We start from the raw sequence: 16223 nt of genomic DNA on the forward strand, positions 1-16223 counted from the left end.
GGCAGGTGCTAATGACAGGTGGGTCAATTCACATAGCAAAATCCTGACAAGGCTCAAGAATTGAAGGCATCAGTAAGTGAATTCAGGAGAGAGGATTGGAGCTTCAAATAGAGGAGAAGGGGAAGGTTTGAAAGTCTATATAAGACACTTTGAGACCATAACAGAATATTAAAGCTTACTTATGTAGAAACATTGAATCAATCATAGCAGAAGATGGAAGAGAAGCACCATAACAAGAACAGGGATTCAGTAAACATCTATATACTAAATGGTGAGACAGACTCCCCTTGCCCCTGGCATGAACCTCTTTATATCACTTAACTCCAATAACAGCAGCATCCAGGATTATATTCTACGAGTAAAATATTGGAGAATTCTTCTCTAAAGAAACTGTGCAGCCTTGGACATTTGTGGTCCAACAAGATGGTCGGCTAAGTTCCCACCTCATCACCTCGTGTGAAAAATATACCAGTTAACAAGCCTACCCATGCAAACAGAGTTTCTCAGCATATTTTTAGTGCCTTACTTTTAAATGATAACACAGGTACTATAGACTTATAAAGAACTTTTCCAACATAAGAGATAGACCAAACAAACAAAAATTTGTAGGAAACAAAGGGAGCAGAAGAAAAGTTCAAAAAAATTATTCTTATCTTGAGAGAGATGAGTAGATATTGCATCAAAGAAAGAAGATTCAGGTGCTATTTTTTTTTTTAAAAAGGAACAATCTGAGTGAGAAGGCTCTTAAAAATGTAAATACAGCAGAAATAAAAAATGTAAATGTTTGGAATAGTGACTCATGGAACTCTAATATAAAATAGAATAAAAACAAAGATGCGAATTAGGAGCTGAAAACAAGAAAATAAGGAGCTCAATCAAGAAGATCCAATATCTAACCAACAGAACTTGCAGAATGAGGAAGTAAATATAGCAGAGAGAAAGAAGTAACACAGGAAAATTCCCAGAAAATGAAAGCTGTTTCCACATTGAAAGGGCCTACTAAGTACCCAGCACAATAAACTGAAAAAAGACCTGTACCAAGGCACATTATTGTGAAATTTCAAAATATCAAGGATAAACAGATGAGCTTAAGGGTTTAAAGAGGAAAATAAAAAGGTCACATATAAAGAATCTTATATGTGTATAATATTAGTATAATCTAAGATTATTATAATATAAGCTTTCTTAACTGCGAACCAGAAGAAAATAGATGAAAGCCTAACATTCTATACCCACCTAAACTACCCTTAAGCTTTTGGGTAAAATAAACCATTCTCAGAAATGCAATGTTGCAAAAAGTGTACCACCTAAATACATGTTCTCAGAATGCTACTGGATGATATGCTCCACTCAAATAAAGAAGTAGACGATAAAAAAAGGAAAATATGAGTTCCAAGACACTGGATCTAACACAGGTGAGAGACATCAACTATACAGAAAGCTTAGAGAACTACCAATCCATGGTAGAACAGCAGAATTTTAGCTTCTAAAAGGAATATCACCAAGAAAAAAAATCAAACGTTTAGAGTATTTGTGTATTTTTTTGGACAATATTTTTAAAAGAAGTTTTAGAATTCTTCTGGAGTATCTGAGAAGAATTGGTGATAGTGACATAGAACACAAAGCAAACAAAACAGGAGTCAATAATCTTATAATATTGTACAGGAAAGAAAATATAAACTTACATGGCTCAGTGGTAAAAAAAAATACACACATGGTCATAATAAGGTAAATTATAAACATTTGGTTAAACATAATTTAACCAAAAACTTTGATAAAACTATATTGAGAGGATAGAAGGAAGGGAAGAGGGGGCATAAGATAATATAAAAATGTTAAATCCTCATCATCAAAAATAGGAAGGCAGTACAATATATAAGGATATTATTGAGAAATATGGAGGTTAAAACCAAAAGAAGGTACTGACAAAGTTTGGGTAGAGGACTGCAGGAGTGGGTAAGGTCAAGGGATACTGTTTTTTGTCATATGTAGTAAAACTTGACTTTTAAACTATATATTTGTATTACTTTGATACTTTTTTAAGTTTTGAAAACGCTCATAAGCACAAATAAATATATTTCTGAGAAGTGTAATTTGGGATAATCTCTAGCTCAAATAGACATATTTGGCAGTATTAAGATTGTAAGTGATATTTGTGATCACTATAGAATCACAATTTCTCTGAAAGTGTTTTTCTAATCTCCTGATTAGATGTTACATTATTGTATCATCTAATTTAATTTAAATGATTAATTAGATGATTAATTAATTAGATGATTTAATTTAACAAAACATATTTTAGGCAAAATGTACTTCTAAGTTTCTGATAACATACTACTATTTTCATTTCTGTTTTGTGCTCAAAAGTATCCAGTTTTCTAAAGTCAAAGAGGTTTTTAAAAGATTTTTCTTTTTGTTAAAAGCTCACAGTAAAATTTTATGGTTATAGGAAGACTAAAAATTATGATGTTCATCCTGAAATAAAAGAGCACGTTTTGTATTCTATAAATGAAATCTTAAGGTTAAAAGAAAGATATTATTTCTTTCATTTACTCTTTTCATTAGTTCTGAATTTTTAAAAAATCTATTCATAAACATTCAGTTTTCCTTATATCTTTCTTTGCCTGGGTTTTTAATTTTTTGATAATGATACATTTCGTAAATTATTAAACTCACAACAGCAGTGGATGGCAATTGTGGAGCAAGGGGACGTGTATTGGGAAGAGTTTTTTGTTGTTGTCAGAGATGGACAGACCCAGATTCTAGTCTTAGCTGTATGAGCCTGGGCAAGCCCTTTCTTTGAGCCTCAGTTTCTTCATCTATAAGATGAAGGTTCTATCCTGCAGGTTCATTATGAGGATTAGAGTAATATATGTAAAGTACCAGCAAAGGACAAGACAAAAAATATATATTTAATTAATAATGGCAATTCTCCTTCTCTTTCTTATCTTCTCTGAGGTCCAAGAGGCTTAACTTTAAAGAATTCGTACACTTTGCAGTCAAAATACTCGACTTCAGGTCTTGGCTCCTCCATGTATTAACCTGTAACCCTTGGAGTAGTTACTCATTCCTCTTAATCTTAGTTTCAGCAATTCTATCATGGGCATAATATAAAAACCCTGTGACGAGGTAGTGATAAAGAAAATATATATTCTAGGTGACTGGTACATAATAAGTTCTCAGAAATTGTAATGGTAATAATAGTAAATTAACAGAGAGAGTTTCTCTCCTCTTCATGGCTACTTAAAGCAAAATAAAGTAACAGAAATGACTTGGTCAAGAATAGCATTTCATGAAGTTACATGTGACGTGTGACCTAATTTAACCATTTCCCCATAAAAGAGAATTAGAAAATGCCTTCCAAGATATATGTTAATTTATCTACGTGCTATTTGACAGAATACCTATGTATGAGCCGCTTGTCAGTTTGGTCAATCAGATAGCGTACCACTCCTTCCTTTGTGCCCTCGCTCTACCTACATATATTTCATTTACTTGTCTTTGTTTACTTGCCTTTTCTTTACTATCATTTGGTTGATTGACCAAATTGACAAGCGGCTCATTGAATTGAAAAGTTGGTTCTGTCAGAATGAATAATTTGGCAGCCCTGCTGATTTAAGGTAAAGGGGAAAAAAATGGGGGCCATGGTGATATTGCCTGTAGATCCAGCACAGTTCCAGGATTTTTCTCGTTGACTTCGACATTTTTTTTTTTTCCACCTTTGACAAAGGAACCTGTTTTTTCACTTTGAGGCCTGAGACATTATCTTATCCATATTTCAATCACTGGCAATTAGGATATTATGTGGCGAATAGGAGTTACTTTAAAAATGTTGTTTAATAAATGAATAAATTAGAGTATACACAGATTCCTGAAACTCTCTCCCCACACTACCAGAGCAACTAGCTAGCAAGCAAAAACAAAACAAAACATTGAACTATTTTCTAATCCTCTTCATTTGAGTTAAATAAAATCCCACTGGTATGCAAATTTTATTTTGTTTCTTAATGATGTAAATCTAGATGGAACATTCAGTATATGCTTGTGTTGTTTCAAGAAGTGCAAAGGTAATTCAGTCACAGTTTGCCACCCCCAAGAACTCCCACTGAAAATGAAGTCACAAGCAAAGCCTTTTTACTGTACAAAACTTCTCTTTTGTAGAGAGTTTGCTTAAAAATGTAAGCAATTTCATAGACGGAAGATCTGAGTAATGTCTTAAAGGTCATATTTCCCCCCAAAATTGGTTTCTTCACCCTTACATTCACATTGTACTGGGTAGAATTTTTATAATTTAATGTTGAATTTAAGGTTATGATGACTTTAAAGTCATGTACTTTTTCTGTCTGGAAGCAGAATTTTTATATAAGAAAATAAGTAACAAGGTAACTCTTACCTTGTTCTTGTGCATGAACAGCACCCCGTGCCACACATAGCACAATAAAATGAAGAAGCAATTTCCTAAAAAAAGAAAAACAATTGGGAAAAACTTAATGGGACACTTACAACCTAGAAATCACATAAAATCCAAAATGAACTCTAATGCAAGATTAAGAATTAAGCTATCATTTTAATTAACACAGTATTTTAGTATCCATATTGGTTAGGAGCAAGGGCTCTGAATTTAAGTTCCAGCTTTGCTACTTACTATGTGACTTGGGCACACTTTTTATCACTCTATGCCCTAGTTTCTTCATCTGTTAAATCTATCTCATAAGGTTTTTTTTGAAGATTAATTGAAAAACTTCATGTAAAGCACACAAAACAGTACCTAGAACATAGGAAGTACTCAATAAATGTGAACTAGTACAGATGATCTTCTTCTTATTATTATTATTATTATCATATATTATATCAAATTACCATACTTATACCATACCATAAAAGTGCATACCATACATGCAATTTTATACAAAGTAATAGAAATTTATATGAAATAACACAACTTAATAGTCACTTAACCATAGTGACTATAAATTGATGGAACAAGTCATTTGTTTAAATGAATGTTTATATGTAAAAACCATCTGAATATCATATTTAAATCACTTGCTCTAGATTCATGATTCTTTGGTTCTGAAAATAGCAATGGCCTACAGATGTCAACATTGAATATTTTGATTAGTAGTGATTGTGAGCACAATATTCGATCACTATAAATCAAAATGTTCATTCATATTGATTAGCTAAGTAAAAATATTCTGTGGCTTTTTAAAAAAAACACACTTTGGATAGATTTTATTGAATAATCTTCATAATTGGCTGTATCTTCCTCCCCAGTGAAAATCATAGAGATAATTTCAAGAAGTAATGATGAAAACAATATTTTATTATCTAATTCTTGCTAATGTAGACCCTGATTCTGTTTTTTATTCAAACCCAGGGATTCCCCAAATGACATTTCTATAAAACACAGCTCTGCAAGGAGTGATTACTGATCCCTCTCAAAATCCTTTTTCTTTTTATTAAGTTCCTGGTGTACTAGTAGTAATTGGTACATTTTCTATTTATTACCATTGTTTTTACCTTTATCAACTTGTATAAGGAGCATCTTAATGTAAGAAACATGATCTTTTACAAAGTGAGCCAACAATATAAAATTATAGTATTCTCCTTGATATAATGGAAATATTGTTTACATTAAAATGGTGGTAACCATTTTTTAGTAAGTGAAAAATGCACATTCTATGGTCATACTCAGTACAGAGCTCAGCTTTTATAAGACAAGGGTGTTGTTGTTGTTGTTGTTATTTGTTTGTTTTTGCTGAGGAAGATTCACCCTGAGCTAACATCTGTGCCATTCTTCCTCTATTTTGTATGCAGGTTGCGGCCACTGCATGACTGAGGAGTGGTGTAGGTCCGCACTTGGGATCTGAACCCGCAAACCTGGGCCACTGAAGTGGAACTCAAGGGACTTAACCGCTAGGACACGGTGCTGGCCCCAAGACAAGGTTTTGATTGAATACTTAACAACTGTCATTAACTCCACAAACTAATCAACTGAATCTTTACAGAAATTTCAACTGATAAGGGCAAATAGCAAACTGTATATTTTAACAAAGCCTATAAAAGATTCCCACATATGATGTCATCCATTTAAAATAATGGTTCTCAAATGTTAGTTTGCCAAAGAACCACCTGAGGTGCTTTTGAAAAATGCAGATTCTGAACCTTGCTACTGAGATTATGATTCATAAATCTGGAGTGGATCCTCAGGATGTATACATTTTTAACTAGGTGATTCTAAAATGGATTGTATGTGTACCAAACTCTGAGAAAAAACAATTTAGAACATTTAGCATTTATAGTTACATTGTTTTTATATACACTTAAATAAATATTATTTTGCTTAAATCACATATATCTAATTTTATGACATGACATACATAAGATTATTTGACCCTTTTTTTTTTATCCTTTTTTACTGCTCCAGATTGGTGGTTTTCAAACTTCAGTGTGCATCAGAATCACCTGTAGGGCTTATTAAAGATTGCTGGGCCCCACCCTGAGAGTTTCTGACTCAGTAGGTCTGGGGTGGGGCTCAATAATTTGCATGTATAACGAGTTTCTCAGGCAATGCTGATGCTGCTGATCTGGGGATCACACTCTGAGGACCACTGTTCTGGAATAGATGATGCTCAAGAGATGTAAGAGAGGATCTGTTTTTCACCTTAGCTGCACAGTGGAATCACCTTCGGAGTTTTAAAAACTACTAACACTTGGGTCCTGCCCTCCCTACCCCTACTCCCAGAGATTCTGATTTTAATTTGTCTATGGTACTGGGATTTTTAGACATTTCCCAGGTGATTCTAATGTGTAAACAAAAGTTGAGTACCACTGTACGAGATTAAAATGGTTTCTCTGGGTTCTCCAGGATGGATCCCAATATGATCTAGAGTCTGAGTAAAAAGAGGCTCTTTTCCTTTCAAATTTATATTTTCAACAAATAATTGGCAGGATATATATCAGTGAGACTAGAAAATAGCTCAGGATTACAGTCACTGAAGGAGAGTGCATTACAGTCACTGAAAGAGACAGAATTATGCAGTCTTAGTAGAAAATGGAACGTGAAAGAAAGCACGTTTCACCTGCCCAAGGTAATCTCACTTAGAGCTTAGAAACAACCCTACAGGCACTTTTCCATTCAGAATAAAGCTAACTAATGAACAGTACAACAACCAGCACTATTCACTTAGCTATTCAGCCATCTCATAGACTTCCCCAATAACCTTAGGGAGAAAAATGGAAAATAAAGTTCTTTTCAGACATGTTAACAAGTCCATTCCTGAGGTGAGGAATCAAACGTTAAACGTCATCCCTTAGCCAGGTGATCTTAGGGGATTATGACAAATCAGTTGAGCCATACCTCATGTAAGTTTAGCTATGTACCAAAGCTGACGACTAATGGACAGGTAGAGATCGATGACTGAAATAGAGATTTTCTTTCTCTAATTATGCCCAAAACTAACAGCCAATTAAGGAAGAACAGGAAAAGTGAAGTTCCTCAACAGGTGTTCAAGACCCTTACCATTCCGCTCCTATGTCCTCCTTTTTAGCAATATGAATCCCACTACACCTGACAACTCCAAAGCTCCAGCTATATCATGTGATTCTCTAGTCCCTGGACAGACCTTGTATGTGCCTGAAATGCCCCCTCAGTGTCCACCTGTCAGAATCTTAAGTATCATCAAAGCCTAATTTGAACAACACCTTCTCCAGGAAGTTTCCCATCATCCCTAAAGAGGACTGAATCTTTCCATTTTCTCCGTACTGTTGATGCTTTAATTGTAACTTTATTATAGCTCATATATGTCATACTTTTTAGGATTAATTAGTAAGTAAATACCTGAGCAAGCAACAGGTCTTCACCTTTTATCCATTTCTTACATGAAACTGACACAATAAATATTTTTAAACAGGAAAGGAGTAACAGTAACATCTCCCAATGACTAAGGAATTCAATTCTTCCCTATGGACCTAATTCTTTTAACACTTGGAAAATGTAAAGGAAAATAAGAATACTTTTAGTTGGATGTCCAAAGAGAAAGAAGAGAAAGAAAATTTTTTTTAAAAAATTCTGCTATGGTAGGGTAAGTGGAAGCCTTCTCCTTTTTCTCTTCTTTTTTTTTTTTCATTTTAACTGTTTTTCTTGTCTCTGAAGTAGGAACACAGAGAAGACATCAAGCTTAATTGACATAATCCTTTGATAAAGAGCCAAATTCCGTCATTGTATAAAATGGATGTCTAATGAATCCAAGCTTTCTGGGAAATGTCTAGTTGGGCTGAGCTTCTTTATTTCTTTGGTTTTGTCCCCCCCCATGATATTATATTTACTATACATTTACTCAATAAAGAAAAAATATCGCGTTTCCACATTAGCAGTAGGTGATAGAGTTCTCAAAGGCAGCAGCTGTGCTTTGCACTTCACTCCCGTTGTCCTGCCCTTAGCATACAGTGCTAAGACATGCTGGAGTGCTTGAGTAAGCTAAAATTAAAACTGTATTAAGTTGGAGAGAAAACAACACGGTTAATAAGAAAATAAAGATAGACTGGGAGTCAAAGACTAATCCTGGTTCTATTTCTAACTCACTGTGTGACCTAGGGTGGGTCATTTCAATTTTCTGAGTCTCAGCTGACTCATCTATTATGTGATGACATAATGTAAATTTTATATTTTACATTCTAAATATAAAACCCTAAAATTTGTGTGTCTGGTGGGATCCCATCAGTATACTAGCATTAAAGGACAAAGATCAAATTACTTAGCAAGATGTTCTATAAATCGCTATATATAAAGGACAGGTCATTTAACCACAAATCTTGAAAGGTCTTCCTATAGTTCTGGCCAATACTCTTTTAATAAAGTAACCTAAAATAGTCTACTAAATTTGCTAATTTGTTCATATATTTAGTTTACTAACAAAAAGTCTAGCTAGTGTATTAAATATGAATATTTTTCAAAAATTCAAAGCATGTCTGTTTTTGTTCACTTTTTTGTATGTCTGGACCATGTGTCACTAATATAAAGTAACAGAAGTACATATACTCAGACATTTTAACAAAGTCAGACCAGGTCTAAAGAAGCCAAGAATATGGTAACAAACATTCAATAAAGGTTCAGAAAATATAACCCATGATATTAATATTTGAGGATATCTAACAAAATATGAAATACTCTGTGTCTGGTCTGCTAGCCACATTTTCAGTCTGACATAAGCCACAGTCAAAACATAACCAGACATGTGAGGAGTGAAGGCCTAAAGGGGATCAAGCAGGAAATAGATATCTAAAGACCATACTCGGAATATTTAAGGAGCTAATATCCATCACAGGCATCTTCCCTAAATAGTTCTTAGAGCTATTCAACTTTCCCTTTATATGAAGGGTCTACGTTACTTTAGGGGAATCCCAGTCATCTTTTTGTTGGGCACCCATGAGACACTCAGGTATTATGATACAAGACTTCAGGCTACTGATGCTCCTGCCTACATAGATTCAATTTATAGTAGTAAGAAGGCCTTGTGAAATCTTGTGAATAGGGAACTTTTTTTTAATGAGGTGGTGATTTTCATTTAAACCAATTGGAAAGAGTGAACTAATCTGAAAAACACATGTGATATACATCAATAATTTAAACAATTTCCATCACACTACATTTACAAGCCAAAAACGTGTTTAAGTCACGATAGCTTTACAGATTTTGCTCTTTACTAGCTGCTAAGATCCAGATAGTAAAATTTCCATCCTTTGTTCCCAAAATAACTGAAAAGCAGTTCTCATCCCTGCAGTGGGGATAAAGTTGGGTGATTTAGGGAGTTGTCACTAACTTCTTATATACAATGAATTTCTTAGACTATCAATTCAACTCAATAGGTACTTGTATAACCAATCCAATGGGAAGCATACCAGAACTTTTGATTAAATTCAAAGCATATAGGCAATTCATGAACTGCAAGGAAGAAAAATGCTTAAGGACTTCATGTGATTAAAATGCCTAGAGTCCAGTCAGTAACAGGGAAGAAAAATACATCTTAAACTAGTCTGTCCTCCTAATGCTACAGAGATTGTTAAACTGGTTGCTGCCTAGCTTAGCAAAGTTCCTGGTACACAGTATGCTAAATAAAGATTTTTAAATGAGTGAATGAATCAGTCAACCTTCAGTCAATAAAACTATCAGATGATCTTGAGTTTCAACCAATATATAACTTCTCCAGCAACTTCTACCGGCACACTGATCCCAAGATCAAGAAGTCAGGTCATCCTAACCTCCATTTATTTAGCTAGGAAAGTAACCTGGTTTAAAGGCCTTTCATGATCTGGTCTCTGTTTATCTCTCCAGACCCAGCTCCAGTCACTCCTCCCCTAGAATGTGTGTTCCAACCAACTTCATTTCTTTCAGGCCCTCAAATGCACTGTGCTCTCATACCTCTGAGCCTTTTACTGTTCTCTCTGTCTGGAAAGTTCCAAGTCTTTTCCACTTAGGTGTCAGTCTAGACTTCATTTCCTTGGGTCAGCCTTTCCTTCCAGTATTACCCTTCCCTACACTCCCACCTACCCAGGACTGCTAGGTGTCCTCCTGTCTGTACCCCTATCTCATTTTGTTATACTTGGTTGTTTCATTTTCTGTTTCCTGTACTGAACTGGGTGCATTGGGAGGGCAGCAAGTGTGCTTCTGTCTTGCTCAGCCATTGTATCCCATCTACCTAGAACCATGCTGGGCACATAGTTGGAGCTCAGTAAACATTTTTTGAATAAATGAGTGAATGAATGATGAGTGAATGAATAACAGAATAATGTTAGCCTTTTATAAGAATGAAAATGAAATGGTCTTCACTTGTCACTCAGAGTTACAAATTCTAAGTCATTGTTGCAAAGTAGAGCAAGGTAACTAGCACAGCTATTCTAGTTCCCATAATAAAATTTATTTTTCTCCTGAAACTTCACAGATTACCAAGCAAAATGTCTAAACAACACTCAAAATTACTTTCCATAAATTACAATCCCTCTCCCTGAGACATCAGTTTATTTAAAACATTTATTTGAATGCAAAGATAACTAAGCAACTTTAAAAAATAGAATTTCATGCCAGCTAGGAAACAGATCTTTATATCCAGACTCCAACCCCCTCCCCTTTTGATTACAGAAACCCTTTAATTACCACAACAGCCTGGCTAGGAGACTTTCCAATAATGTGATAAATCAATGTATCTAACACTGACTTTTGGTTTTAATTTCCTTTTATTAATTCCACCGATTTACATTAGGTAGCCATCTAAAGACAGCCCCATGAAATAAAATGTCTTTAAGGATCCAGTTTTAAAACCATACATGTTTTTGGGTGGTGAATCATAATTGTGCTTTTTATTTTTATTTATTTATTTATTTTTGTCAGGAAGATCAGCCTTGTGCTAACATCTGCCAATCCTCCTCTTTTTTTGCTGAGGAAGACTGGCCCTGGGCTAACATCCATGCCCATCTTCCTCCATTTTATATGGGAGGCCACCACAGCATGGCTTGCCAAGCCAGGGATCCGTGCGCGGGTGATTGGAACTGGCCAACCCTGGCCGTCGCAGCAGAGCGCGCGCACTTAACCGCTTGCGCCGCCAGGCCAGCCCCATAGTTGTGATTTTTAAAAACTGCCCCAGCTCTTACAAAACCTCACCACAAAAGGATGGTAGAAAATGAAAAACTCACGGATTTCATTAGGGCCTCTAAGGTTTAATTCAGTGGCCTGACGTTATCAGCTAATTAACTGCTTCTCCCAAGTCCCCTCCCTATAGTGTTGTAGAGGTTTTTCCAAACTGAAGAACTCTGAATTCTTTGTGGAAACTGGATTTTTTTGAGAAACAATGTGCTCAGCTCAATCAGTAACTACCTTTTCCCCACTTTGCATGTGTGTGGCTGGAGCTGTGAGAGGCTGCAGTCTGATGTAACCTTGAATTACCCTTATCTGCAGCCCACCCCCACTGGCAACTGTAGTGGAACAAACTGGATATAGAAAGAGGCTGCATGGCCCCTGGTGGAGAGGCCCTCTAGGAGAGCAGGGGAGACCAGCACCCTCACCCAGGCTCCACTACCTACCCCGACATCTCTCCACAAGGGTTCTTTTCTCATTCCACATAGTCTAATTTTTCCTCAGAAGTTCCTCTGTGTAAGCCACTCTGTTTGGTTTCTCTGCCTCCCACCCCCCAATCATCTGGACCCAATTTACAAACCCCAAACTGCCCAAGAATTTATGCAAGGCCTTTTCTGGGAGCGTCTGGAAGGGAAGTGTAAACCAGACAAGACAGAGGCCAGGAGCAGATCTGCTTTAATCCGTGAGGTTGGTCACAACTACCAAAGAGAATGTTAGGCAGCGATGTAGGCCTGGCTTGGTGGCGAAGAGAAAGCCCTCGGGGCGGGAGCTGGCAGGGAGGCCAAGAAGGGCACAGGGATGGACGCGGAGGCTATGGCCCAACAGGCGGTGGAGGGCCTCACCCAGCCTCTCATGGGGGTTCTGGACCCGCGGGGGCCCGATCCTCATTCCACGCTCATCTGGGATCAACGGGAAGATGCTCCCGGTCCCGCAGGACGGGTTCCCCTCCAGCCTCGCTTTCCGAGCGGGTCCAGGCAGAGGGACTTCTATCGAGAAAAGTGGCGGGAAACCTGCCTGGGAACCCGCTTCGACCCCGTGAGTCGCTCTGGGGAAGGCGGCCTGCAGAGCCTGACCTCTCCTTGGACCCGGGTACCACGCCACAAGCACCGAATTGCGGAAATTGGGAACTTGCACCCTCCCTGATTCATCCCGTTGCGGGCGCATGGGGAGCTGCATCCCGGTCAGCGGGGAAGCCGGGCTGCCGTGGCTTGCAGGGATCGGAGGAGAGAGCGCGGCAGCCCCGGCCAGGCTCGGCCGCACGCGGCTGGGAAACACATGTTCATACAAACACTGCCACAAGGCGGTTTTTCTCCGCAGCCCGCCTCCGCCTGTCCTCAGCTGGCACGGGCAGTTCTGCCCCGTGCCCTCCTCTCTACTCTCCCAAGGGGCACCTACTCTCCCGAGGAGTAGCTTCGCGGCAGAGAAAAAGCACAGCCGCTTTCGTCCCTCCCGTCTCCGGGGCCAGAAGCAAACTTGCGTAACCCACTGACTTCTTCCAGGGGGACAGGGGCAGCCGGCCAAGACCATGCACCTCCTATCCACGCTCTTCTCCCAATGAGGGGGTGGGAGCAGGTAAAGCACCCAAAGAGAAGGTGGGGTGCCAATCAGGGCCGGCGCGAACACTCCTCGGGAGGAGCAGCCCCGCCCCCCCGAGTCCAGCCCCTTCCCCGGTGACATCCCGGAGATCAGAGCGCAGCCTTGGCCCCAGACAGGCAGCACGTTTGTTGGCCTCCTAACGACAAGTCGATTGCCTCTGAGTCCCGTGGGTCTAGCAGCGCCCTGATGCCCGCGGTGCTGGGGGCATCCTCTCCCCCATTCCGCAGCCCTGCCCCACGCCCGTGCCCCGCGGTCCAGGCTGAGCACACTGGGCCCAGGGGACCGGCAATCTCCAAGCTGGACGCCCGGAGAGGCACCGCAGGGAAGCAGGACCTCAGCCAGGGCCCTGAGGGAGGAGAAGGGAAGGAGGGCCCGAGGGCGGCGGAAGCTGGAGCCGGGGTGGGCGTCCGAGTCCAGCTCCGGAGCCGCGGGAGCCGCTGCCGCCGGCGTCGGGACGAGCGCCAGCAGGATCTCTTTAGCATAAACTCTCTGAGAGACCTGCTGGCAGGAGGCTTCCTTTCAAACACGGTATTTTACAAATTGAGGAGACAAGAGGGGAATGCCACAGCTGCTCGTCGGCTCCCAACTTCAAAAAGTGCCAAGGAGCAGGAGCACAGATCTCCAACCAGCTCAGCGGATCCGGGGGTGGGGAGAGGGGTTGGTCTAACCCCTGCCCCAGCGGGTGGGCTACTTACGTTTTTGCTGTGTGGGAGACCTTTCCACGCCTTGTCCTGTGGGCTCCTAAATGCATTTGTATGCATTTGTCCGTGCAGCGAGGCGCTAACGGAAAACAGAAGCCAACTCCGAACTGCTAAGTGTGCAGGTACTGTCCACGAAAAAGGAAAAAAAAAAATCACATGAAAACGATGCTCCAAAACCGCAACAACAAAAAAAGGGAGGGGGAGACAGGGAGGGGCATTGGAATAGCACCCCAAGGGGAGACAGCTAGGCTTCCCAGCTCCCTAGCTCGGTAGCGGACGAGGCCCGGGGGGAGCGCTCCCCTGGGAGGGCGGGCGAGGAGGAGACCTCACTGGCAGGCGGCGGGGCGCCGGCAGCAGCGGGAACTCGGCTGCGAGTGCAGCCCTCGAGTTCACTTGCGGTTCAAAGGCGACTCTGTGACTCCAGTGGAGTCCTCTGCTTTGGGCCTGGGAGGAGAAAGGGGTGGGGGAGGGAAGGAGATGAAGAGGGGGAGGAAGTCCTTGGAAACAGCCCGCGCCGGAACATTTGTCAGACAAGCACATACACCCACTTCGGAAATCTAGTCGGTGCGAGGGGGCCGGTGGCAACTGCAGGCGCTCAGCACTGACTGCCGCCGGCTGCTTCCCCTGGAAGAAGAGGAGCCGAGCAAATCTGGCCGGTGTTAAATTTCACCGCTCACTGACTTGCAATGACATCACGAAACATAGTGCACACCTCCCCCTCCGCCCCGCAACCTTCCCCCACCCCGCGCCGGGCTGGGGCGCCCCTGTCCGAAAGCCCCTGGGGCCGCCGCGCCCCGGGCGCGCACGGAGCCGCTCGGCACCGCCCAGACGCTTTCGCTTCCCACGCCGTCCTCCCTCGACGTTTCCGAAGCTTGTAGGTGGCTAAGTATCCTTCCTTCCTCGAAGTGCTCCTGTACCATTCCATTCTTCAGCAGTCCCCAATTTGATGTTTCCCTCTTGCGTGTCTCCCACCCCCAACCTTTTTCTCTATCCTATTCACACACACCTTCTGAAATCATTCTGGGCTCGGCGGAGTCCTTCACTCTCCTCCGACTTTCTTGCTTTTTTCCCAGTTACGTACGTGGCCTAAGGTATACTATTAACTGACCGCAACGGTTCTCCTTTCTACCTTTCCTCTCCTTCCCTCTTTCCTTTCAGTCTGTCCTTGCTATCTTCTACTGATTTTTCTCTCCTGTAATCCAGTTTTTCTGCCATCTGCCCTTCTGTTTACATGCAGGGATTAAGGGTCTGCAGTTCTGCATCACGACCATGCTAACGCACCATGGCCTTGACAATTTGAATACCTTCTCCAATTTTTGTAACAAATTTCTTTTTTGACATAAGTCCCCATTCCTCCACAGCCTTTTCATACTAAGTCCACCTTCCAGTTTTTGCCAAAAAAAAAAAATAATAAATAAGTTCTGATTTTCTCTTTCTTATTGATAAGACTGGAAATTTCAGGAGGCCAGGAATCTATTATCTTGCTCATCGTTGTATTTTCAGCACTTAAAATACTACTTGGCATATCTGTCTAATGAATGACTGCTGTACACCAGTGAATATCATTTCTCTAAGTTTTCGTTATCTGTTCTGTGCGCCATCCACAGCTAATGCCTCTTCCACATGCTGAAAGGCATCCCACATTACACACATATTATAAAGGTTGAAGTGACCATATAGATGAATGGAAATGATTGATGTGGCCCTTGGAATTTGGGGAATTTTTTCTCCAAGAATATAGAATTTAATTCATCTTCCTCTCCCTCAATTTTTCAACTTTTTATTTTGAAATAATTTTAGATTTTACATAAAAGTTGCAAAAATAGTACAGAGAATTCCTGTATAGCCTTTACCTGATTTCCTCTAACGTTATCTTATATAACTGCAGTACAATTATCAAAACCAGGAAATTAACACTGATACAACACTATTAACAAATCTATAGCTCTTATTCAAATTTTGTCAGTTTTCCCAAATGTCCTTTGTCTGGTCCCGGATCTAATCCAAGATCCCACACTGTGTTTAGTTAGTTCATTAATTAATTAACAAAGAGATTAATTAAATTGTCCTATCTCCTTAGTCTCTTTCCATCTGTGGAATTTCCTGTCCTTTGTCTTTCATGACTTTGATACTTGTGAAGAACACTGGTCAGTCACTTTGTAGAAGGTCCCTCAATTTGGATTTGTGTGATGTATTCTCATCATTAGACTCAGGTTATATATTTTCAACATAAATACTACTGAAGTGATGTTGTGCCTTTTCTCACGGCATCATATTGGATAAACATACGTTGA

General features: G+C 40.1%; 1 protein-coding gene and 1 long non-coding RNA gene across 2 annotated transcripts in view; one reads left to right on the forward strand and one right to left on the reverse strand.

Moving 5' to 3' along the window:
* The window catches only part of LOC131404120 (uncharacterized), a 48614-nt gene extending 40517 nt beyond the window's left edge, over nucleotides 1-8097 (forward strand). The window contains exons 2-3 of the long non-coding RNA XR_009219731.1: nucleotides 5821-5948; nucleotides 7917-8097. This is a non-coding gene — a long non-coding RNA (uncharacterized LOC131404120). The remainder of the gene's footprint in view (nucleotides 1-5820; nucleotides 5949-7916) is intronic.
* The window catches only part of COL24A1 (collagen type XXIV alpha 1 chain), a 343739-nt gene extending 329217 nt beyond the window's left edge, over nucleotides 1-14522 (reverse strand). Inside the window, exons 1-3 of the mRNA XM_058538420.1 lie at nucleotides 14472-14522; nucleotides 13924-14054; nucleotides 4394-4458 (exon numbers count right to left, since the gene is read on the reverse strand). Of these exons, the coding sequence (XP_058394403.1) occupies nucleotides 4394-4458; nucleotides 13924-13979 (121 nt within the window). The 5' untranslated portion in view covers nucleotides 13980-14054; nucleotides 14472-14522. The remainder of the gene's footprint in view (nucleotides 1-4393; nucleotides 4459-13923; nucleotides 14055-14471) is intronic.
* Nucleotides 14523-16223: the final 1701 nt, after the last annotated feature.

The sequence above is a fragment of the Diceros bicornis genome, chromosome 4 (genome assembly GCF_020826845.1).
Source record: "Diceros bicornis minor isolate mBicDic1 chromosome 4, mDicBic1.mat.cur, whole genome shotgun sequence".
NCBI lineage: Eukaryota > Metazoa > Chordata > Mammalia > Perissodactyla > Rhinocerotidae > Diceros > Diceros bicornis.